Raw genomic sequence first — 25,547 nt, 5'->3', positions numbered from 1 at the left:
GGTTAGCTTGCTCATTGTGTTTCAAACTATAGGGACAACGCAACCAATTCTGTGTGACGTCACTTTCATCTCCTGATGTTTAGGCTACTTGTGAAAATTTTATAATCTCAAAATGCCGCATCTGAACGGCAAACTACTTCATTTATCACCACAGAATGACAGATAAATATGCTTTTTCACTGAAACAGAAACTTGGCTGATTCTCATAAAGTTTTTATCTCATATATGTATATAGGCAGCTGATGAAAGATTCTTACATAAATGGCTCGTCTGGATGCTTCACATGTCCTTCCTCTGGTCTCGGTTGTCTTCACACTCTTGAATCCTGAAACAAGTGTATGGAGTCATTAAGACCCAAGAATTAATCATAACATGCAAAGAATCACGCAAATCTTTTATAGCTATAATTATTGTCTGTTTGAATCTTCATTTGTGGTGAGACAGTCGTGTTTAAGGACGCGATTCTTAAAGGGGCAATACAATTCAACCAAAAAAAATCACTTTATATTTTCCATTAAAAATGTTTCATTTCATTTTCCTGTACTAAACGAATTCCTGAGAATGCATGCAGTAATGATGCTATCATGGCTTTATACTCGGGTAGTTTTACATGTTTTTGTTCACATGTAAATTTAGACACACAAACACACACACACACACACACACTTGTGTCCTTAATATCTATTGCTTTGTGCATGTAGCTTTTTATGAAGCTTTTGCAAAAGTCATATTACATTACAACTACACTAATTCAGCTTTTTGTTCCCTTTTATAAACAAAATTCCCCCCAAAAAGTCTTTATAAACAAAAATCCTCCCAAAAAAAAAGCGGATAGACAGCTCTTAAAACGTGCTATTTATAGGGTATATTTTCTGTATGAATGAAGGTCACACAGGCTGTTTGTGATCTGCACATTGTGATTTTGTTAGAAAGACATTCCTCTCCGAAAATCTAGTCCTAACCCTACGCATAACTTCCCTAAAATCAGAGGGAAATGATACAGTAGGTGGATAACGCTGATGTAGAAGCTGGTTGTAAGCCTAAACTTCCTTTTCAAATCTGATTGGTTGATTGAAATGTTGTTCAGAGATCAGCAAAGACAGTTGATCCAGGATAGTGTTGAACTTGGTGAAATCACGTTCATCTTCAATGTTCCTCTTATAATAAAAAAATATAACAATTGATACAAAACTGAATGAAATAAACAGGATGTCAACCTCATTTTCTGTCTTGTCTCACTCTCTCTCTCATGTAAATATGTTGGCCAACTCAATTACTTACAAATTACTTGTCTTTTTCAAATAAAAGCATTACTATTTTTAGTTCAAACCTCAGTTTTAAGCATTAAGGTTCATTTACACCAAGGGTGATAATAACTATAACGAGATCTATAAAGTTTTAAGGGCTACAATAAAGATATATAAACGAGCTATTAACTATTAACGACACAGAGGAACGTTGCATGGAGTCATTGTGAAAATGATAAAACACTGCAGCACACTATTATAATAAACAGAACATTATCATACTCACTTAATAATGTTGGGTTAAAAATAAGCCAACTATGGGCTGGTATATTACCTTCCCAAGTGTGGGTAATTTTAAACCAATGCATTGGGTTAAAAGTAACTCAAGAGTTAAGTTAACTATTTATAATTTATAATATACTTTGTTTTCAAATTCAGATTGATTCATTTGTTATATCTATAAAACAATAAATACCTCTCAACAAATCTATTTTTAAACTGCCTATTTAAATTTTCATTCTCGTGTTACGCAGCACATTTGAGCTTCAGAAAGAACCAAATTGATCGCGTCTCTTCAGAAAATTTGGACTAAACCATTTATAATTCATATGGATTAGTTTTGCTACCTCTTGATGAACTTATTGAAGCATCAATTCAAATTGGCAGTTGTGTAGCTGTTAATAGAGGGACAGAATGCACTCAGATTTGTTAAAAAGATCTCCATGTGTTACGAAGATGAACAAAAGTCTTATGGTTTCGGCACGAGGGTGTGTCATTTTTAGGTAAACTATCCCTTTAAATGAGAACTCCGGCGCAAAATGAACCTTTGGTCTAATAAAACATCGGTACCTCGTCAATCGTTCTCTGAGATTTGTTTTCATGATAATCAAATGTAAAGAGTTTTATCTCTAAAAACTGTTTAGCGTATAACGCTAGGAATGGGGGCATTAATGTAAACTAAGTAAAAAGAAATCGCTAGTTAATACCACTAACAAGGTTCAAAATACCCCCACACAAACACAAAACGGTCCATACATGCAAAACGAAGCATTGAGAACTTTGTAAGTGTACAGACCGTTTAATAAGTAGATACGTTATAAAGACGGTTCATTTCGTGTATACAGACAGGAGCCATCTTAGAAAATAGTCTCGACTAGTCAAACCCCGAACGTCCTGCTGAGTGAGCTGAACGTATGAAGTTCAGTGAACTTCTGAACTGGTATGAACCGTATGAACCCGTTTGAACGGCGTTCGGGGATCGACTTATCGAGACTATTTTCTAAGATGGCTCCTGTGTGTATACACAAAGTGAACTGTCTTTATAAAATATCTTCTTGTTCTTATTAAACGGTCTGTACACTTACAAAGTTCGTTTTGCATGTATGGACACTCATTATGTTACTGTGTTAGTTTGGGGCTGTTAGTGGTATTACCTAGCGATTTCTTTTTACTTAGTAAATGCCCCCAGTACTAGCAATATACGCTAAACAGTTTTTAGAGATAAAACTCTTTACTTTCGATTATCATGAAAACAAATCAGAGAACGATTAACTAGGTACCGATGTTTTATTAGACCAAATTTCTATAGATCCTCATAGAAACGGGCCTTTAAATTTAACAATTTTGCTATGAACTTAAAAGACACATCAAATCTTGCAGCGTGTTAGAAGAGATGTGATGTTCCCTTTTCCAAACGATTAGAAAGAAAATTCTAATAACTTTTAATTGGAGGACAGGATGACAGGTCTTGCTCGAGTCACATTCATCTTAGTTGTTCACAGACACACTGCCTCCGTCTCTCTCCTTCCTGGACTTCTAATTAAGTGTCCTTTCGGCTGTGATGGAGCTCCCGGGCCAGAGCTTTGAGGGGTTGGGCAGACAGATCTGGTCTAATCAGGCCGTAAATTGGCTTTCACTGTAAAAGAGCTTATGTCCACGTCAGAGCTTGTAGCGTTATTCAGGTCACTGCAGGAGAAACATACACTGGTATCAAACTAAAACTATTAAACAGACCGGATGGATGCAATAAATATGACATTTAGACATGACAATAGCAATATTTTACAAGCATATATCCACCTGAAAGCTAAAAAATGTTCTAGTGAGCCAGATAAGAAAATAAATGTCAATTATGCAGGAAAAAAATAAGCAAATACTATTTAATCTTAGAAAATGTATTCTCTTAATGACTTTTTCAATGAAAAAAAAAGCTTTTTACTCCCTAAAATTTCTCATTTGTATTTCACAAGTGACCTTATTAATCTTATTGTAACTTTTTGTCATCTTATGCGATTTAATATTTATTTAAAAAAACAGAATCCATAAAAATGAAAAATATAAATGGCCACAGCTATCTGTCTATTCCCGAAACTTTAATACTTGAGTGCAAAATACATTGAAACATTTCGATTTTTAATCCAGATACTGTATTATTTTGATATAGTAGCCATGACCCAAACACAAACATAATTTGTACTTTTTACACATTTTACTCAACAAGTTAACTGTACTAGTTAATCTAATAGTTCAGAGAAAAGGCCTTTGTTTAACTCATACTAGCATCTTTGCATTTGTATTTTCCAAACCCATTCTTACAATCTCTCTCTCTCTCTCTCTCTGAACAAGGATGTTTGTCAGTAAGCGGATTGCAAATAGGCCAGAGATTTCCATTGGCCCTATTAACAGAAAGTGGTTTCACCTTTCTCTCAACCTGTTCCACTCATAATATACATTACCTGAGATAATTGGCTCCTCTTAGTGTCTGTCTACACAAAAATCCACTTATCATGGACTATACACATAACGCAAGTGCAACACTATAACATTTCCAAATGGTACACTACACATATTCTTGTACTATTCTTTTGAGTTCATTGTAGGCTACTGTCTGTGAGACCTACGCACAATTCAATTGCGAGCATAAGGATGGATAGATATTGTAATTCAAAACTGAATTTCAAACAGCAGCGACCACAAAATATGTAATAAGTTATGCTACTGCTATTGTTCATAACTTATTTCCAGTCAAGTACACAGATAGACAGACGGCGCTCTCTAGTGTTCACAGGTGGTATTACAAACTAATATCACAGTGCAAATCACTCGAGGTTCACTTGTGACTCACTGACATTTAAACAGTGCAGTTAAGAGCATTTCATTAAAAGTGATAGTAAAAGTGTGTGAGAGAGATTTATTTCAATCTCAGACCAAGTCTAGTGATTAACCAAGACAATGGGCACTGAGAAATTGTGAAAACAGAAAAAAAAAAACATTTTTAACAGCACAGTATGCTCTAAATATTTGATGTGTATTCGCTGCTGAGGTGCATTGCATATTTTCTGTTGTAGTTCGACTAATGGACTGACTGTGGCACAAACTGCAGACTGACCTTTTGAATCTATTCTTGTATAGTGTCGGTGGGATGACGCTGCATTTATCTGTAAAGCAGCAAACTCCAGCAGCATCAGTCTTCCTCATCTGTGGGTTTTAAAGAGACAGCAGCACAACCGTAAACATCGTGTTAGATGAAGATCATGCTGCATATGTTGGCCTTTATAAGCCTATTATAAACAGTCAATATCCTAATATGCATGCTAATAAATAACTAGCATAAAGTGAAACCAAAACCAAAGTGTTACCGTGTTTATATAGGCCAATATTTATATTAATAAGCATTTTGAGAAAAGGTTCTTCTCACACTTCCTTAAGTGACGTCATCGCCTCATGAATATTAAACGTCAGTGTCTCGCGAGCCTAAGCAGTGCCTGGCACCCTCGAGCTGAAGGGGAACTGTCCCACTCACACGGGAAACAAATGAGCACAGTTCATAAACAGGTAAGAAACCATCGCGATATTTAATGTTCTTGAAGAATAGGCTAAGTCAAATTACGACTGCACCAAATATTTCACCATTAGAGTAGCCTATAGGCTATGTTTATTTGGACAAGCTGTAAACTTGCACAGTCGAGAAACATGTTAGGCTGTGCTGTAGGAAAGGAAGATGTCAAAAAACTTTACTGTCATATATAGCTACATATGCCATAGTGTTTAAATAATAATGTTCACAGAACTCACCTTAGTCGATATGTAAGTGACATTTTGTCAAACCAACCCTACTGTTGGTTACATTTCTTTACAATTTTAAAGTTAAACCCAACCAACTATTGTTTTGTTGTTGTTATTTACCCACATATCGGTTGAAACACAACACAGCATTTTTTTAGTGTAGAAAATTGCTGTTCTAATTCAATTATATTGCCTTTTTACGTTTAGTATTATATTTATTAAATTAGGCTATATAAATATGTAGTTGTATTATGTACTAACAAAGTTTCATATTTCGTTTTTTTTCCCTCTTAAATGTCATAAAATTAATAAAAGTGTTGTTGGAGGTCTGCGATATGAAATGATGAGCTCTGCCGCAAGTGGCGCTGCGGATTTTCCACCACCATCAGTGGACAGTACCGAAGGGAGGAGGAGACCGTCTCCCACTCCCGGACAAAACCCCGTCAAACCGGCCTCAAAACCCAGCGGCAGCCGCTCCTCATCACCCGCTGCGTCGAAGCTTGGAGGAAAAGGCGTTAAAGGACGCGAGGGACCGCGGGCGGCTCAAGAAGAGGCGCGTGTAGTGAGGGTGCGAGGTGCGGCAGCTGTTCGTGGTGCTGAAACTGAGGCGGTTTGGGAAACCGAGGAGCGGATTGATCCCGCTCCACTGCCGGACACGCGCCGCGCGCTGCGTTTACCGTGCGTCAATAGAGACTCGTCCTCGGCGCAGCCTGACGGCTCGTACGGCGGTGTTGTGAGGGGGGAAGAGAGGGAAAGAGAGGCCGCTGTGGGAGGAGAGTACGTGGGTTGCGGACCGGCCTTCTGGGGCGGAGGCTGTCTGCAGTCAGAGCTCATCCAGTTTCACATCAACAAGCGCTTGAAGAAAAGCGGCAGGATGCAGCGCACAGCGTCCGTCGAGACGCAACCGGGACCGGGACCCGCCGCACAGGCCACGAGCGCCGCAGACGAGCCCGTGACACAGCAGAATGAAGCCCTGCAGGACGAGATCGAGAGATTGGAGGACGAAAACGAAGACCTTAAGGTTTGTTTGTTATACTTGGGGAAAATGTATGAAACACTAATCATGCTACAATATATATGGATGAATGAAAACATGATAGATAGCTAGATAGTCAGAGGAAGATTGATGGACATATAAGATGGATGGATAGGCAGTCTTTTTGAAGATCTAATAGATAGATAGATAGATAGATAGATAGATAGATAGATAGATAGATAGATAGATAGATAGATAGATAGATAGATAGATAGATAGATAGATAGATAGATAGATAGATAGATAGATAGATAGATAGTCTTTTTGAAGAGCTGATAGATAGATAGATAGATAGATAGATAGATAGATAGATAGATAGATAGATAGTCTTTTTGAAGAGCTGATAGATAGATAGATAGATAGATAGATAGATAGATAGATAGATAGATAGATAGATAGATAGATGGATAGATGGATAGATAGAGTCAGATGGATGGACAGAGTTGATAGATAGATAGATAGATAGATAGATAGATAGATAGATAGATAGATAGATAGATAGATAGATAGATAGATAGATAGATAGATAGAGGATGATGGATGGATAGACAGTCTTTTTGAAGAGCTGATAGATAGATAGATAGATAGATAGATAGATAGATAGATAGATAGATAGATAGTCTTTTTGAAGAGCTGATAGATAGATAGATAGATAGATAGATAGATAGATAGATAGATAGATAGATAGATAGATAGGTGGATAGATGGATAGATAGAGTCAGATGGATGGACAGAGTTGATAGATAGATAGATAGATAGATAGATAGATAGATAGATAGATAGATAGATAGATAGATAGATAGATAGATAGATAGATAGATAGATAGATAGATAGATAGATAGATAGAGGATGATGGATGGATAGACAGTCTTTTTGAAGAGCTGATAGATAGATAGATAGATAGATAGATAGATAGATAGATAGATAGATAGATAGATAGATAGATAGATAGATAGATAGATAGATAGATAGATAGATGTTGTCCATCCATCTTAAAATCGGATATAGGTCTACATAAACAGGACATAAACATTATGACCGATGACCCAGTTTGCTTATGTGTCTTTTATTAGCAAAGTTTGGTCTATTTAAAAAAATGCTGCCTTCTAAAAATGAGCAGAACAATGAGAGAAATGCAACATCGTTCCAATTTAGCCCGTGTTAGAACAAAGATAAATAGAGCCTTGGTTTTATTCAAAATATGCCCCCAATAATATGCATGTTCAACCAAGGACTCGTTAAACATGTCGTTTGTGGAAATAATGTACAGCTTGTTAAAAAGTAATTGGAGCAATAATGAGCACACTGGTTTTCACAGAATGAGATTGAGGAGATGCGGACAGAGATGGAGGAGATGCGCGACACCTTTTATGAGGAGGACACCTGTCAGTTACAAGACATGCGGCGTGAGCTCGAGCGAGCCAATAAGAACTGTCGCATCCTTCAATACAGACTCCGCAAGGCTGAACGCAAACGACTTCGCTATGCACAAACTGGAGAAATTGACGAGGACCTCCTAAGGAGCTTAGAGCAAGATTTAAAGGCAAGTACCTCTGTTTATATCTTTAAGGGCATGCAGAGAAGCCGGTCTACCATAAATTACCCATCCCCAATGACTTGTTGTCTGATTATTAACTTGTCATTTAGTTGATGCTTCTATCCAAAGCAACCACTAAGCCACACCACCACCATTCTGACAGGTTGCCAAGGATGTGTCTGTGAGACTCCACCACGAGCTGGAGAACGTGGAGGAGAAACGAACAAAGACGGAAGAAGAAAACGAGCGATTGAGACAGAAACTTATTGAGGTGGAAGTCACCAAACAGGCCCTGCAAAATGAGCTGGACAAAGCCAAAGAAGTAGGAATACAAACACATTAAGTCAATACAGCGCATCGAAATAGGTTTAAATACATATTAATTGCATCGCATTTGTATACATTTGTTGTGTCCAGTCTCAGAAACGAAGAGGAAGCAAAGATGCACAAAAGCCTGAGAGGAAGACTCAGACTCCTACAGAGGTGAGGACAAAACACTACCAGTATTGGGTCAAATGAAGACTGTTACTTTAAGTGACAAGCTCAAGTAGTTATGCAGCCTTTTGCAAAGATATGAAGTGCATTGTAAACTAGAGGGAATAAAAAGATAGCATACACACTAAAGTTTTATTAAAGGAGTAGTTCATTTTTGAAAAAACTTTTGCTGATAATTTACTCACCCCCCATTGTCATCCAAGATGTCCATGTCTTTCTTTCTTCAGTCGAACAGAAATTAAGGTTTCTGATGAAAACATTCCAGCATTTTTCTCCATATAATGGACTTCAATGGGAACCAAACGGTTCAAGGTCCAAAAGACAGTTTCAGTACAAAAACTGCAAACTGTTCAAAGGGCTTTAAACGACACCAGACGATGAATAAGGGTCTTATCAAGCGAAACGATCGCTCATTTAAAAAATAAATAAAGTTTAAGTTTTATAAGCTCAAATGCTCACCTTGCTCTGTTCTGTGACTCCTGTTTGAACTCGTTCATCAAAATGAACGAATCGTTTTCTGAGTCATTTGGTCAATTGACTCGGAAAAAGATTCATTCATTTTGATGAATGAGTTCGAACAGGAGAGTCATGAAGAGCAAGAGCAAGGCGAGCATTTGAGCTTATAAAACTTAAACTTTGTTATTTTTTTAAATGAGCGATCGTTTCGCTTGATAAGACCCTTATTCATCGTCTGGAATCATTTAAAGCCCTTTGAACAGTTTGCAGTTTGCGCTCAAGTGTATTTTGGACCTTGAGCTGTTTGGTTCCCAATGAAGTCCATTATATGGAGAAAAATGTTAATTTCTTAATTTCTTTTCGACTGAAGAAAGAAAGACATGGACATCTTGGATGACATGGGGGTGAGTAAATTATCAGCAAAGGTTTTTTTGAAAAGTGAACTACTCCTTTAAACCATAACATGCAAAGGTATAATCACATTTGCCATTACTCTTCAAAATGTTACTCTTCAAAATTTCAGTAGAATGTACAGCAGAAACATTTCAGTGCATTTTGAAAGTGATTCATACATCGCCTACACTCTTGACAACCGACATGTTTTTGTCCGCAAATAATGGTCCCACACCTAAACGCAACACTTCTGTCCACAGGAGGACAATGAGGACTTGAAATGCCAGCTGGCTTTCATTAAAGAGGAGGCTACTTTAATGAGAAAGAAAATGGCCAAGATTGACAAGGAAAAGGACCGTTTGGAACAAGAACTACAGAAGTATCGTTCCTTCTATGGAGATCTGGACAGCCCTCATCCTAAGGGTGAAGCCGGTGGCCCACCCACAACAAGGGAATCAGAGCTGAAACTCCGCTTGCGATTGGTGGAAGAGGAGGCCAACATCCTCGGACGTAAAATTGTGGAATTGGAGGTTGAGAACCGTGGCCTGAGGGCGGAGTTGGATGACCTTCGAGGGGAAGATTCGTCTAATGGGGGCTTGTCCGGAGCGGAAGGAGGAATGGGGCGCGAGCAGGGGTCGGAGCTGTCGGAGCTGAGGCAACAACTGCAGTTGGTGGAGGATGAGGCGGAGCTTCTGCGGAGGAACCTGGCGGATGTAGAGGAACAGAATAAGAGAGTGACATGTGAGCTGAACAAACTGCGCTTTAAAGAGGGTACGAGGCATGCCGCGGGTGGTAATGCAATGAGTGCCGCCAACTTAGCAGGAGACAGCTCTAAATCCGAGGCCTTGCAGGAGGAGCTGAAGGCAGCGAGGAAGCAGATCAACGAACTGAGTGGGAAAGTGATGCAGCTGCAGTACGAGAACCGCGTGCTGCTTTCCAACATGCAACGGTACGATCTATCGGCTCACCTAGCCGTCACGCCACGGGACAGTGACGCAGAGAGCGACACTGGTCTTGGAGTCGGAGGGCGTAGAGGTAGCGATGAAGACTCGTCTTCCTCTCGCCTTCCTCCCCATCGCAAACGCGAGGGTCCAGTTGGAGGAGAAAGCGACTCTGAGGAAGTCCGCAACGCTCGATGCCTCACGCCAACTCGCTCTCTCTATTCTCCTGAATCCGCCCGGCTCCTCTCGCGCTCCATTCGGGACAGACAACAGATGATTGACATCCGCGCCGAAGCAGAGCGATTGGGACGAACCATCGATCGGCTCATAGCCGACACCAGTACCATCATCACCGAGGCACGGGTGTTCGTTTCCAACGGGGATCTTTTCAGCCGTATGGAAGATGATGAGGATGGTGGCCGGATCAGGGAGCACGAGCTTCTCTACCGCATCAACGCTCAAATGAAGGCCTTCAGGAAGGAGCTACAGGGGTTTATAGACCGACTTGAAGTCCCAAAACCAGAGGAAAGAGATTCAGAAGAACCATTATCTGTGAGTCTGGCAAGAGTCTGTGTGTCTATGTGAAGCACAATAAGAGTGTTTACAACATTGTAATGGTATAGTTCCAGTTCAATTGTGTCGTTTACTCACCCTCGTGATTCTCTTTCTTCGGCGGAACAGTGACTAGGGTCTGTCAAGCTCCTAAAATGACAAAAAAGCATAATAAAAGTAGTCTAATCTTGCACTTAGGCTCAATCCATATTCACCCCTTGGCCCTACCCCTCCGTTTTGCGCGTTCAGGTCTAGGGTATCCCGATTCTTGTAGAGATCGAGGGGTAGGGCGAAGGAGTAGGGCTACATAGCCCTCGAAATGGAGATTTTTCAGAGGCAAACTCCAAACGGAGGGCTAAGAGAAAGTTCAAGGAATGCATTGGAAATCACCAGCGAGATGGTTCGCAAACGCGCTAGATGATTCCACCACGCACTTTATTTACTCTTATAATAACACTATAGACGTTTAAATTAAGAAATGGTATAATAAATTACCTTTCCGATCAGAAAAGACATACATTTCGAGGAAGGGATGTTATAATCATCATGTTTATTCAAAGTTAATAGCAGCTGCGCTGATTGTCAGTTGTTGTCATGGAGAAATCCTGTAAATAGAAACTCTGTAACGGTAGAGCCATCGCCGACGACTGATGACGTATCGGGTTCAAGAAGGGTTGTTCCATTTCGTAGGGGAATATTTCAACCCCTTGGCCCTTGTAACTCCGTTTTAAGGGCCAAGGGTTACACTCGAAAACAAGGGGTAGGGCCAAGGGGTGAATTGGGATTGAGCCTAAGTCTCCTAAAGCCATATACACTCTCAGAAAAAAAGGTACAAAAGCTGTCACTGGGGCGGTACCTTTTCTTAAGGTACACTTTTGTACCTAAAGGGTGCATATTGGTACCTTCATGGTACATATTTGTACCATTAAGGTACCAATATGCACCCTTTAGTTACAAAAGTGTACCTTTTGAAAAGGTACCGCCCCAGTGACAGCTTTTGTACCTTTTTTCTGAGAGTGTACAGTAATAGCTTTGAGTGAGGAATAGATAAAAAGTTAGGGACTTTAGTGCGTGCCATACAAATAGTCGTGTTTCCACTGTCACTTCCAAGGCTTGATCAAGCTTCCTTGGGGCCAACAGTCAAGGTTTTTTGCTCACCCAATAGCTTGGTCCTAAGCTGGCCAACTGTGGCTTGAGGAGTGGTCATGAACAAAGGCGGAGTTTAGCAGATTGTCAACACCGCTTGTTCATTTCCAATGTTATTATATCAGGCTACCAATTTTAACATTTAAAGGGTTAGTTCACCCAAAAATGAAAATTATGTCATTAATTACTCACCCCCATGCTGTACCAACCCCGTAAGACCTTCGTTCGTCTTTTTTTTATTAAATTCGAGAGGTGGATCACTGCTACATAGGCTCCTAAGTGATCGAAACTTGACGGCCCAGAAAGTCAATGAAGAAAATGTGACTACAGTGGCTCAAGTATAAGTTTATCAAGCGACGAGAATACTTTTTGTGCGAAAAAAACAAGCAAAAATAACGACTTTTTTCAACTCTGTTAGCTTAGCACCCTGTTAGCCCTGGCTTGCACTGGCCCGACAGTGGGAAAGCGGCTTGCCAGAACCAATGACATTTGATGTTACTGATGTAAAACTTAACTGAAATGTACGCAAAACACAAATGAGTTATGATTTATAGCAGTTGAATTAAAGTTTAAATAAAATAAAACATAAATATTAGATGAAAAACTCAAACAAAAATTGAAGTACTTTAATCTCTTCAACTAAAACCAAAATAAATATAAATTAAAGCTAAATAGAAATATAATAACAAGTCGATATTTACAGTAAATAATTTATATTTTAATCTGCTCATCAAACCAAATCTATTTGAAGTTTGACCAAAAAAGAGAATCACAGGGTGAGTAAATTATGACAAACTATGAAAACAGAGAGTCCATTGCCTGACTGCTTTTAACATTTAGCAAAATAACAAAGCATAGTTTTGTGATTTGCCAAGGTTTTTGTAAACTACTGTATGGAAATAGAAAATGTTAATGGCTATAATATCTTAACCTTTCTCTCTTTCTCTGATCCTGTCTTCCCACACACCCTTGTTTTTAATGCATGTTCGTTAATCCTGTCGGTTATTCATCCAGATGTTTCAGCCCATCATTTTATTCATCCTCATTCTAGTGTTGTTCTCCTCTCTCTCTTATGCCACCATTTTTAAACTTGTATTTCTTTTTACCCTCTTTTTTGTCCTGTGATCTCCATCCGTCCACTCATTAGCATAGTCTCGCCCTTTGTTTCGTTTGTTTGTCAATGTTGTGTATGTCACCATGGTTGGAGAATCACAGGACAGTCACTTTCCAAGCACAGACAGCTCGCTTAAGCACAGAAGTCCGCAAAACCTTAATTTCCAAAACCCTGGAGGCTGTTTAACCCAACTTACAGACATACGGCCGCCATTGGAAGGCACATCATCGAGATGATTTTTTTTGTTGCAAAGAATGACTGTTATACATCATGAAAAACATTACATGCATTTGTCAAAGTGAAGACATAAATATCATTGAGGCACTGGAAACTACATTACCCAGAAGACATTTCTTTCATTGAGGCTATCTGGCACATTGACACTTGCTTTTCCACCAAAGACTAAATATGCAACTGCATTTACCATTGAGGAGCATATGACCACATTGGCCAGAATGCCAGCCACTGCACATCAGCTGGAATGATTACCTGTAAGAAGCATGCAAAGGTGAGTTAGAACATGGTATTCAATTGTACAGTCATAGAGGACATGCATACACATGGAAGGATAGATAATAAATGACAGGAATCATATGTTTTAATCACAAGAACAACAGTTTTGCATAGATAAATAAAAAAAAGTTGCACAAGTATTGCATAAAAGGTTTCATGTGATAAGCTAAAGAACAGCTGTGACTTGGCTGTGGGAAAGTGCTTATGTACATGATAGCAGAATGTAAAAAGCCCCTTCTGTTGCACCAGAGCATGATCAGTCTCCTGCTGAACGTGCTCCTCATTCCAGCAAGTATATTATGGAGGGGTTACTCATGATGATCAGCAGTTTGAACATCAGAGCTTGCTTTCTTAATGAGTTTATTTAGCTTGTCGGCATCTCCAGAGTTAATCTCTGTTGACGGACCCGAATTTTGTCAAGTCTTCGGCAGTAGTTCCTTAGTGTTTGAAGGAATATTTCATCTAGAAATGAAAATTCTGTCATTAAAGGAGAACTTTGGCGCAAAATGAACCTTTGGTGTAATAATAACACATTGGTACCTACAATGTAAAAAATATTGATGGTTTAACTTAAAAAACGTAAGTAACCTGGTTGCCTTAAAATTTTAAGTTCATTGAACTGGAAAAAGTGAGTTAATACAATGAAGGAGATTAATTTAACCATCAGAAACTCAAAATTATATGTTATCTGAACTAAATAAATTATTTAAGTTGATTTGACAAAAGAAAAAATGTTGCGATTACTACACTGTAAAAAAATATTGTTGGTTTAACTAAAAAAAGTAAGTAACCTGGTTGCCTTAAAATTTTAAGTTGATTGAACTGGAAAAAGTTAATACAATGAAGTAGATTAATTTAACCATCAGAAACTCAAAATAATAAGTTATCTCAACTAAATAAATTATTATAAAGTTGATTTGACAAAAGAAAATATGTTGTGATAACAAATCTTGAAAATATTTTTTACAGTGTAGTCAACCGTTCTCTGAGATTTGTCTTCATGATAATCAAATGTAAAGAGTTTTATCTCTAAAAACTGTTTCGCGTATACACTAGTATATGGGGGCATTTAATAAGTAAAAAGAAATCGCTAGTTCATACCAAGGCTCAAAATAGCCCCACACTAACACAGTAACATAATGAGGGTCCATACATACATACAAACCGAAGCAGTGAGAACTTTGGAAGTGTACAGGCCGTTTAATAAGAAGATATTTTATAAAGACAGTTCACTTCGTGTATACAGGTGACGCCATCTTTGGAAAACAGTCTCGAACGACGTGCTAAGTGAGCTGAACTGTATGAAGATCAGTGAACTTCTGAACTGAATGAACGGCGTTCGTCGTTCTCGCATGTCAAGCAGGTTCGTTTGAGCTTCTGTTTATGTTTGCTGATCAACGTTAATGTGTATAAAAGCCTAAATTAAACCTTTTCATCATATAAAGCGATTGAGACCCTTCAGAAAATTAGGACTGAACCGCTCAATTCATATGGATTAGTTTTACGATCTCTTTATGAAGTATCAAAGTGGTAGTTGCGCAGCTGTCAATAGAGAAAGCTCTCAGATTTCATCAAAAAGGTCTTTATTTGTGTACGGAATTGAAATTCCATGAGGGTCAGTAATTAATGACAGAATTTTCATTTTTGGAGGAAATATCCTTTTAAATAAAATAAAAAAACTATGGAAGCATTGGGTTCATAATTTATTTGGATCACCAAAAAGGGTTTGGTTTGGTTTAGAAGGGTCTAAATTTAGAAGACAATTAAACTTAGAGAATATTACGGAGGCGTATTGCATTCACTTGAAGAAAAAAAATCTACTCTGTTTTTCTGAATTAATGAGTTAATTTTTCATGAGAAAAAAGTTTTTGCTTTGTTTTTCTGAATTAACGAGTTAATTTTTCATGAGAAAAAAGTTTTTGCTTTGTTTTTCTGAATTAACGAGTTAATTTCTTATGAGAAAAAAATATTTTGCTCTGTTTTTCTGAATTAACGAGTTAATTTTTCATTAACTCATTAATTCAAAAATTAATTCAAAATTAACTCATTAATTCAGAAAAACAGAGTAGATTTTTTTTTTCTTCAAGTGAATGCAATACGCCTCCGTAGAAAATCAACTCATCTGTTTTCTAGGAGTCTCTTTTTGGAATTTGGAAAAGTCATTGCTTCTCATTTTCCTGCCAGCTGAGAAAGTAACATAAGTGAAAAACAGTAAAATGTACATCTTCGGTCTCCATTCTCCGAGGTTTCTGCTTTGTTGTTTTCCTTCTGCATTATTGTGCCTGGAAACTATTTGAGTCAGAGGCCAATATTAGGGCCGAACTGTCGGCTGACAGTTTATTGCACAACAGCCACATGTGTCAAATAAATACCAGCGTGGGGCGCCCATTAAGAACCGCGGACAGCACACTTAGTATCCGCTAATTCTGTCCGGTGGTATCTTAAAAATAAAATGGACAGAGTGTTTTGAGAGTCACAAATAGCCCAGTTGCCTGTTAGGATTAGTAGAAATCGAAACAACTGGAATAAGAGTCACAAGATTGCAATCTGCCAAGTCCTAAAAGCAGACTAGCAACAGTTTCACAGAGGTGGGGTAGAACTGGGTATTTTAAAATAGCCATGTAAACACTCTCCCTCTGCCTTTGTAACTTTAACCTAGAATGTCGGTGACGACAGTCTCTTGCATGGAGACCACAAATGCTGGAATAAATCTGACATTATGACACCGGACACCTAGTGCGTCTGACGTCGCAGGGGTAAATACTTAGAGTCACTATAAAGCCCCGGGACCCCCTCAGGACTACAGTTGTTTACCCCTGAGCTCCGGACAGAGGAAACATTTAAGATCCTACACGAAGGACTTTTACGTCACGCCGTGAGGCATGAGACTCCGGTTGTCTTTTGCGCTGTTACATGCTGTTCGAGTGCAGGGGCTTTCAAAGAAGAGGTGCTACTGAAACAAGAGTGATCTTGATATTTAAGAGACAAACCTGTACTTGAGCAACATACTCATATTCTGGAGCAAGCTCATGAGAGGGAATTACCGGAGGAACCAATAATTTGAACTGGTAAGGATTAAGAAAACTTGTAGACAAGAACGGAACAGACACATCCTCTTTTAAACCCTTTAAAGTAGGACATTAAAACTAATATTTGAAGCTTTTCTGTGATCTTTCACTTGGGCTGATAATGTGATACACCATTAAGAACCTTGCAGCCACACTGCTCACACTTTACATACGTAATATAGATAATATGTAGATATTTTTTGGAGCTGTCTGTGAATACAGTATTAGTAGCATGACTATTGTGATCAGAAGTGTGCATGCATGTTGTAATATAAACCGGTACACACTTACTCTTTATGTCTTTTTAGTTTAATGACACACAATTGCAAAGGGTATAAATATCCCTAAATGCCTATGTCATATGTTGGTACATTCTGGCAATTTCAGGAGTTAAACTGGGTGTCATGTTTCTTGATGGTAGAAAAGTCCACCGCCGTAAATCAAAGCTGTGTTACAGAAAAACTCAGTGACGTTACCACGGAAAGGATGCAACTATTCTGAGCTCATCCGAGCGGGCAAAGGGTTCTGCTCTTGCTTGGAACTTTGACCTCATCCCTATCCCGACTCGAGAGAAGTGGTGTTGCTTCATAATTAAAGATTTAAGCTGGCTGTAAGGTGTAGGTTCCTATTTTGCAAGGGGCAACCAATTACCCTTCACTATTTTGCCTTTGATCAAGAGAGATCAGGTTACCCCAGAGAGACTTTCCATGTTATAAAACTGACTTCAGAATCCTTGAAGTCCCTTTAGGTAACTTGAGCATGTCTAATGAAGTTGGTGTGTAAATAACGTGCTGACAATTTTGACAGTTAAGGGCTGGTTTGAAGGACAGGGAATGCATATAGAAATGAGTCAAAGTTTTAAAGCAGGTGTCCAGAGCAAATAGCTGGGATTTTGTTTCCTTTCATAGGTCTACTTGAATGCAATACAGTCAGGAAGACTTCAATAATGTTTAGACTCATAACACCTTTGAACTGTAAGGCAATCCACAGTTGACACAGTAGAATTCATTTATTTAACTACTCTGCTTACTTAAGAGTACTCTAAATAATCAATAGGCTGTTTCTCAATGATGAATGTCTTTTTTTGTCTTCATAGAGGTATTGGTGGACTTGCCAATGTGGTCACTCCAGTGACCTTTCAGGAATTGCAGCATAATATTCTGAGCAGAGACAAACAAGCGCAAAAGAATGGCCGCATTGGAATTGCACTGTGGGCCGGAGCCCAGGAGTTGTGTGTGGGGTGGAGAGAGAGCTGACCTGCTTGATAGTTTTGACTCTGAGATGCAGGAATGGGAAGATCAGCTTCAGGACATGCAGAGGAAGATTGAAGAGGTGAGAAAAACTTACTGTCAGTGTGACAGAATCCAGAGAGAAACTCATTCCGATCCTTATTTAAAGATGTAAATAAACATAAATAAGCTCTGATTTGACTATAAACAATGCCAAAAGATCTTTCCCACTGACCCCTTTCTGAAAAAAGCAAAGAATTGCATGTCTACACATTATACCAGAAGTATTTGAAACATTTGCTTCCATGTAGGCAAAGTTTGTCTCTAATATTATGGCACGTATTTCAGTTGTACAACGAGGTCAAAGCACGAAGAGAAGCCAGCGAAAGCAGCCCAAGCAATGTCACAAACAACAAAAGCCTGGACATTACTTTGCTTCCTGTCAACTCTCAGTATAGACACCAGGCCAATGGTTATCACGAACCCCATGGTCACCCCAACAACAACCTCCCAATTCGCCAATCCGATGAAGTAAGAGCAGACCGTTCAGTTATGCAAAGCCTTGGGTTTCACCACCCCAGTGATTACTGTAATGGCTCCAACAATTACACACTTAATTCCCTGAGCAACGGCAGCCATTATCCTGCCAGTTGTCATGATATTGAAAGGCAAGATGCCACCCTAGACATCCTCAATGGATATCTCCAACAGGGCCCGCATTTTGGAAAGAACTTGGGGAATCTTGGAAATCCAAATGCAGTGAGTACCTCTCACACTATTTATCAATATATCCTTCATCTAGACTCTTAAACCCCATGGATTGGTACCTTTGATATCCCTCTTATATCCCATATCTCCCTTTTTGCTATCAGAACCCTAAGGTATATCCAGTTACACACAGTTACCAAGATAGCATGAAGACTAGCCAGGTGACAAACAGGTAAAGCCTTTTCTATCTCAATTTATCAGAACGAATCCAATTGTTTGTTTTCTTGTTGGAAGATTGACCAGTTATAAGTGTGACTACTTTTGATTGATTTTGGTTGATTTGTCTTTTCACATCAGGACTGCCTCATGTGTAGTTCTGGATGAGTTTGAGGAGGCTGAGAACCACAAGAACAAGAAGTCAACAAGTTGGGATGACTCCCAAGCCCGCCATGTTAGCTGGAAAGACCCAGTTTCGTCAAACGAGCTTCCCCCTAAAAATTCAGCTTCCAAACTGGCAATCAGACAGAGAGATGCTTCTCCCGTAAGCCCTCGTTCCACTTACCATGAGTCATCACAACAACCTGACAGGAAGTGCCTCTTGCTTGACAGGAAATCTGGCAGCCCATCAGTGTTGCGTAAGTTTGGTGCCATGTTGCAGGAGAACGAGGGAAAAACCCTGATAGAGGACGGTCTTGTGACCACCGTTGTCTCCACTGAAACTCCGAGGCACTCCAGCACTCCTATTTGCCAGAGCAAGATTGACGCCAAGCGGGCATCCACACGTGCGCCCGTCAAGAAATGCCTTGCAAACTGTGACGTACTGGTAACAGAACTGGAGTCCAGCCAGGAGCCTTGGGCAGCTGGTCCTTCTAGTGGGAGGGGTGGTAGTACTCTTGAACAGTATGGTTTGGCATATAACTTAAGCCCATCACAGTCTCACCTTAAATCGAAGTATCACAAGGCGCCTCCAGGGCCAAAAGCCCACAAAGCCGGCTTCCAGGGTGAGGACCTATTGTCTGACTACCAGATGGTGGAAAGGATTCTGGCAGCAGGAACTCAAAACTTCAGTAAGACACACACAGGGCTTGGTGTTGATAAGACAAGACAGGGAAATGACAACTTGGAGCAACTTCTAGAAATGATGGAAATAGAGAACAACAGAAGTCAGAGGGCCACATTCACCCAGCAACTGGACACCAAGCAGGTGAAGAGGGTATTCAAATGTGATCTGCACACACACACTAAATTACAATGCAATATTCATCCTTGCCCGAGCGATGGTGCAATGGTAGTGCACATGCTCTCGGCCAGTGTTCCTCATTCCTGGGTCTGGAGAGCCTATTTGTTTTAAGTTCAGCTCCAACTCTGCTTTAACACAATTGGGAGGTTCCAGTTATTTTAAAATTCAGGTAGACCCAAACATATCGATCAGTTACTTCAGTCATGTTAAATGAAGTCGAAACTAAACTCTGCAGGAAAGTGGTTCTCCAGGACCAGGAATGAGCTGTAGTGCTCCCGATCCCATTCTCCCCTCTCTCTCTTAAGGCCAATTTATACTTCTGCGTAGGGTGCGCGCAGTAGGTCCTGTGTAGCATACGCACAGACGCGTACCAGTCGCGCACCTCCTCAAAAATTTAACTACACGTCGTGACGACGCGGACCGCAAGATCTGTGATTGGTCGGCTTGGTAGCATCGCATTTACTCCTACGCATTTCCGCACGTACCATCTCATGCATTTCCACGCGTACCATCTCCTCCGACGTCTTCTGCCCTCTCGTTTATGCCCTTTAGTTTTAGTAATTCCACTTTTCCAGTTTTTCCACCTCAATAAGCTCCAACTCCAACATGATCCGCTCTCTTTCAGTCGCCATTGCTTGTAGTAACCTAGCCTCGAGGAATCTAAACACAGTGGAACATTAAAACCCTCCGCCGCCAACTAGCGTTTCGGAGCAGTACTGCAGAGCAACCACGACCTGAACGCAGAAGTATAAATGCTCACAACACTACGGCGTACCCTCGACGCAGAAGTATAAACTGGCCTTTACACTACTTTCTTTTCCGTGTCCTCTAACCTGCCAATTAAAGACAATATTGGTTGTCAATAAAGACAATATTGTACCATATTGGTTTGGTACATAAAATGCAAGGATATTATTTACCCAAGTATTGATCGTTTATGCACAAAGATATTTACATTCAAATATTTTCCCCTCCAGGTCAACCACGAGTCATCTGTTGCCCCAAGCAGTAGCAACTTTTCCCGTCCTGCTAGACCAGCCAATCAACGCCGTCCATCCAGGTGGGCAAAGCATACCCCCTCAAGCAAAATCACCCACACATCCTGCCAATCAAGCCCTGGCCTTAAAGCCAAACAGTTCTTGAATTCATATTCCCGGCACACAGAAACGGTGATCATGTGACCAGGATAGAGCAACATTGAATGGACACATAAAAGGACATTTTCACCAAATGGAATAGACGAACCTTAGACCTTTTTTAGAACACCTTTTTTCTTTTTTGTACATAACCACCACAGCTTCAAAGTAACTTATTACAGCCTGCTAGGATGGCCTATGCTGTTTTCATTCAACTCTACACTGTTGCTTTGGAAAGAAACTCGAGTGGAAATTCTCTAACCTGGTGAACTTCTGTGCCTAGGAACCTTTCATTGCCTTTTTCTCTTTGTTTCTTTCTCATTCTCATTACATTTTTTATTATTTTACTTTTTTTTTTTCTATTTTCCTGAGTGCTTTGTGTACGGTTCAGTTCTTTGGGTGCCATCTAGGGCATTTTTTGTAACCATATAAGCATGTATGCTACACGCATAACATATTTAGGCATACATGGAGTTATTGAGCCTTATCTATTATGCATTATCTGTAAAGGCGTGCGCAAATGTTTTGATGTTCTGTCCAAGTCCATTTCAGTGCTGCATTAGTGCTTCATAATATTGACATACAGAGGTTGTAATGGGCTCATAATCTTTTTGTAAGCCTTATTTGATTGTGCCTGACGTGGGCTGTAACTACGCGGTGCATGGCACCTTTCTGCGGGAACATGTCTGCATTCTCCAGCCTTGTAAAAAAAAAAAACCTTTAAGTTCAACATCTGTGAAAAGTAAATTATATCTTTTGACCATATTATAATGAAGAAATGCTTCGGAATGTTTATTTAATGTTGTGATATGATCCTTACAAAAACGTGATGCTTTTTGTCTCGTTTTTTTTTCTTTCTCTGTATAATAAACGCAAGTGCTTTGACGAGTCAGTGAAACGCTTGAACTTTAGACTCTGTACACTTCATTGTTTGCTAATATTAGCACTAATATTCATTTTCTGATCAGCGTGCTATTACATTCCCTTGTGATCTGGCTAGCTGATTTTCACCTGGAAGACAATAAAACAGGCAACTTATGGATCAACCCGAGTCAATTAGGGACTTGGGATTGGGTTCTTTTGACTTTTAGCCAGTACACGACCACATAGCAATGTGTTAACGACCACTCTGAGCACCCTAATAATTACATAGCAACAAACTTGCGACCACCAATAATATCCTACTATAACTTGTCCAAGGGCTTGTTGTTCAGAAATGTAAAAATCTAGTATAGTTTCCCGAGTATGTGACAACGGGGGGGTACATTTTTCTTCTTCAAAAAGTAAACTACAGTATAAGACGCTTCATGCCAACATTGAAGCCCCTCTTTAATTATCTCCTTGTTTAACAGTATTAACATTGCTCTTATCCTACGTTACTAAGCTATTAGGAAGTGTCCTGTTCCTCACTCAGGGTCCTAATGTAGCTTTGCTCTCTCTCTTTGAGCCCCGCTCTCCCGGTTACTCGACCCGCTGCTGAAATGTTGCACCTGTGCCTGAAATAGGAAGCGTGACGTTGTTTTGGTGCCAGAAATCTTAGACGTGTCGGTGCTAAGGGGGACGTGTGATGTCCAGGGGGCATCTCTCTCTGAATCTGTAAATGAGCAATAAAGGCTTCCCTTCATCATAACACCACCCTGGAAGCACAGAGCAGTATCTTAATGAGGTCTTTATATATAGATAGATGTTCACAACTTACATGTGAGGTCTTCTTAGCACGCCTCATGAATTTGTGATTATAGGACTGGAGTAACCTGGGATTAAATGCACATTTCTTGCTGAGTTCAAACCAGCATTGTTCTGGTTACCAGCCCTGAGTCTTAAACCCTTAACCCCTTAACCATCACATTTGCATCCTTGAAAACCTGATGTTTGTGTAGTGGTGCTTTGCTTACCCAAACAAAACTCTTTGCTAGGATGTTTGTCAAGTGGTTGTAAAGTTGTTTCTTCAGCTAGGGCATTGAGCTAAATCTAGGGCTGTGAAACGATTAATCGCATCCAAATTAAAAGCTTTTGTTTATATATGTGTGTGCAGTGTGTATAATTATTTTGTATATATAAATACACACATATGCATGTATGTATTTAAGAAAAAATGTGTTACTAATATATCAAATATTTATATTTATGTATAATATTAATTTTGTATAAATATATATCATGCAAATATTTCTTAAATATATACATGCATGTGTGTGTTTTTTATATATACAAAATAATTATATGAAGAGTTCAGATGCAAAAGCCTCTAAGTGCCATTTGAAATTTTCTTCTAGAATGATCATTTTTATCAAGCTTATATATTCAAGTTCAGTAATTTCACTTAAATGACAATTAATAGGTTATCTTCATTGCAATTTAAGTGCAATTACTGAACTTAAACATACAAGCTTGATAAAAATTATCATTCTAGAAGAAAATTTCAAATGGCACTTAGAGGCTTTTGCATCTGAACTCTTCACATAAACACAAACTTTTATTTTGGATGCGATTAATCGCGATTAATCGTTTCACAGCCCTAGCTAAATCTTTTATATATTCTGAGGTAAGCTGTAAGACGCCTTAGAAAATGACTAAAGGAATAATCAAAGACGTCTCTGTGCAATTGGTGAATTACCAACAACATCTAATCCTGGATAGCAGAACACAGACAACTTGGCTATATAAAGCTCTGCAAGTGAACACTGATCTCAGATCATCTCGGCCGGTGTCACCTGCTGTTGTAGAAGTGTATGGGGGACCGCTTGAATGTGTAAGAGTTGCCCAGTAACACATCTGTGATGTCAGAGAGGAAACACAACCAGTAAGGAGCCCTTCAGATGTCTTGCCATGTGTCTCCTGCTGCAGTACATTACATAAAGAGAGAGAGAGAGAGATACGATTATGCAAGTAAATGATTAGATACAATAGTGGCCCATAAATGTACAAAAAATGCACAAGTTAACAAATCAAATGCTTAAACTAAGCAAATTCTATTTCTACATGTTGATGCATCCTGAAGCGCAACTTATAATACAAGTAGTCAAGTAGCCTACATTGTGCATTCTCACATTTTTTTTTGTGAATGGGGCGTTATAGAGGGCTGGTTTAGTTGTAACTAGTTACATATTACCCTGAAATGAGAAGCATTTTCATTCCCCCAAATCAATAATGATCTAGTCCAGTGTTAAATATTGTGAAATAACTGTTACATAACGAAACCCCTAGACTGCCCCTCAGTGACGACAGCAGTGAACCAAAAACTCCCCGAGCTAATAATTTTCCACATTCATTCCTCAGATTACTAACCTGACACTTTTACTGCAGCAATGCCAGCAAGGCAACTCTTGAGATAACTGAGGGAAATAAATACCTGCATGGGAGAAAGCAGTCGTATAATTACAATGGGCTCTATGCACGGCGGTATTTCCGGTGAAGGTTTAAGTATGCTCGATAACTCCCGCCTGTCGTAGAGTCCAATGCAATATTGAATTTTATACTCCATGGTTATAATAAAGGAACGTTAGTCACAAAAAACAGATAAAACAGACACCCCTCGTTGTGTTTATGCTTCTTTTAAAGTCCCCGTGAAATCAAAATTGAACCTATTTACTTTGTTAGCGCATATTACTAGTCTTGTGGTGAACAATTAATCCGTGCAAGTAAAAATATATTCAAAAAAATGTTTTACCTTGGTAATCTTTAATCAAAATCTGAAAAGTTACTTCCGGTCTGGAACGGTTTCTTTTTCTGATGACGTGGGTTTCACAGTTTGGGTGGGAAAACGCTTAACCACTCCCCTCAAACCGTTAGTTTACTATGAGCGAGAGATGGAGAGGAGGGGCGCTAGAGTACAACCCTGCCCTCTGTTCAATATTCCGTTTCACTTGGAAATACGTCACAGCACTGGAGAAAAATCGTTTGCGATAAAAAAAAATAATAATAATAACAATAATAATAATAAATAATAATAATTAAAAAAAAATCGTTTGCGACTTCCGGTTCACGGGGACTTTAAAAAATATATTAAATAAACATAACTATAGAGGCTATATACAATTACATCTAAACGTATGTACGTTTCGTTTCAAAGACGGGACAGTAAATTTTGAAGACTCTCTGCCATAATCCCGTTTTCCTCGGTTTATGGTTTTCCTCCGATTTAATCTCCACAACCGGAAATGGACGAGCATCCTTGCGTCAAATGCGGAATTTATGCGTGCATATAGCCCATTAGTTAAACAATTGTAATTAAGGGATAGTTCACCCAAAAATGAAAGTTATTGATTTCACACCGTCATGTCGTTCTAAACCCATAAGCCTCAGAAAAGTTGCAAAGACATCATAAAAGTAATCCGTGAGTCCAGTGACTTAACCTAAATTTCATGAAGGTTACGACGTGAGTGCTTTGTTTGTGCAAAAAACGCCTAACATAACCGTTTTATTTACGGAATGCAAGAAAATGCAAAGGCAATCTTAATATTGCAATTTTTCTAAGAATCCTGGAAAAGAAATCAGTTTCCGCAAAAATATGAAGCTGCACAATGTTTTCAGCATGGATAGAAAATGTTTCCTGAGACACAAATCATCATATTAGAGTGATTTCTGAAGGATCATGTCACATGTGACTCTGAAGGCTGGAGTTATGCTGAAATTTCAGCTTTGCGTCACAGAATACATTACATTTTACT

The 25,547-nt window shown here is 39.2% G+C and overlaps 2 protein-coding genes across 3 annotated transcripts; both read left to right on the top strand.

Moving 5' to 3' along the window:
• The first annotated feature begins 4,943 nt into the window (after nt 1-4,943).
• On the top strand, nt 4,944-13,173 carry mtcl3b (MTCL family member 3b). Of its 2 annotated transcripts, none has more exons than XM_089124687.1 (7): nt 4,944-5,081; nt 5,628-6,333; nt 7,668-7,892; nt 8,050-8,208; nt 8,304-8,369; nt 9,491-10,723; nt 13,017-13,173. In XM_089124687.1, the coding sequence occupies exons 2-7, from the start codon at nt 5,653-5,655 to the stop codon at nt 13,167-13,169; spliced, it is 2,517 nt and encodes an 838-aa protein (XP_088980813.1). In that variant the 5' UTR covers nt 4,944-5,081; nt 5,628-5,652; the 3' UTR covers nt 13,170-13,173. The 2 variants fall into 2 exon arrangements, with proteins under 2 accessions (XP_088980813.1, XP_039508166.1); XM_039652232.2 differs by having other exon boundaries at nt 12,884-13,160.
• Nucleotides 13,174-13,350: 177 nt separating this feature from the next.
• On the top strand, nt 13,351-21,769 carry LOC120463276 (uncharacterized). Its single transcript, XM_089124688.1, has 6 exons — nt 13,351-13,491; nt 17,661-17,896; nt 18,142-18,552; nt 18,666-18,733; nt 18,859-19,705; nt 20,719-21,769. Exons 2-6 carry the CDS (start codon nt 17,753-17,755, stop codon nt 20,920-20,922), a joined length of 1,674 nt encoding a protein of 557 aa, XP_088980814.1. The 5' UTR covers nt 13,351-13,491; nt 17,661-17,752; the 3' UTR covers nt 20,923-21,769.
• The last annotated feature ends 3,778 nt before the right edge of the window (nt 21,770-25,547 follow it).

This window comes from Pimephales promelas, chromosome 20 (assembly GCF_988280905.1).
Source record: "Pimephales promelas chromosome 20, fPimPro1.hap1.1, whole genome shotgun sequence".
NCBI lineage: Eukaryota > Metazoa > Chordata > Actinopteri > Cypriniformes > Leuciscidae > Pimephales > Pimephales promelas.
Note: the sequence above shows the minus strand (reverse complement) of the source record. Positions and strands in the feature narration are given on the sequence as shown.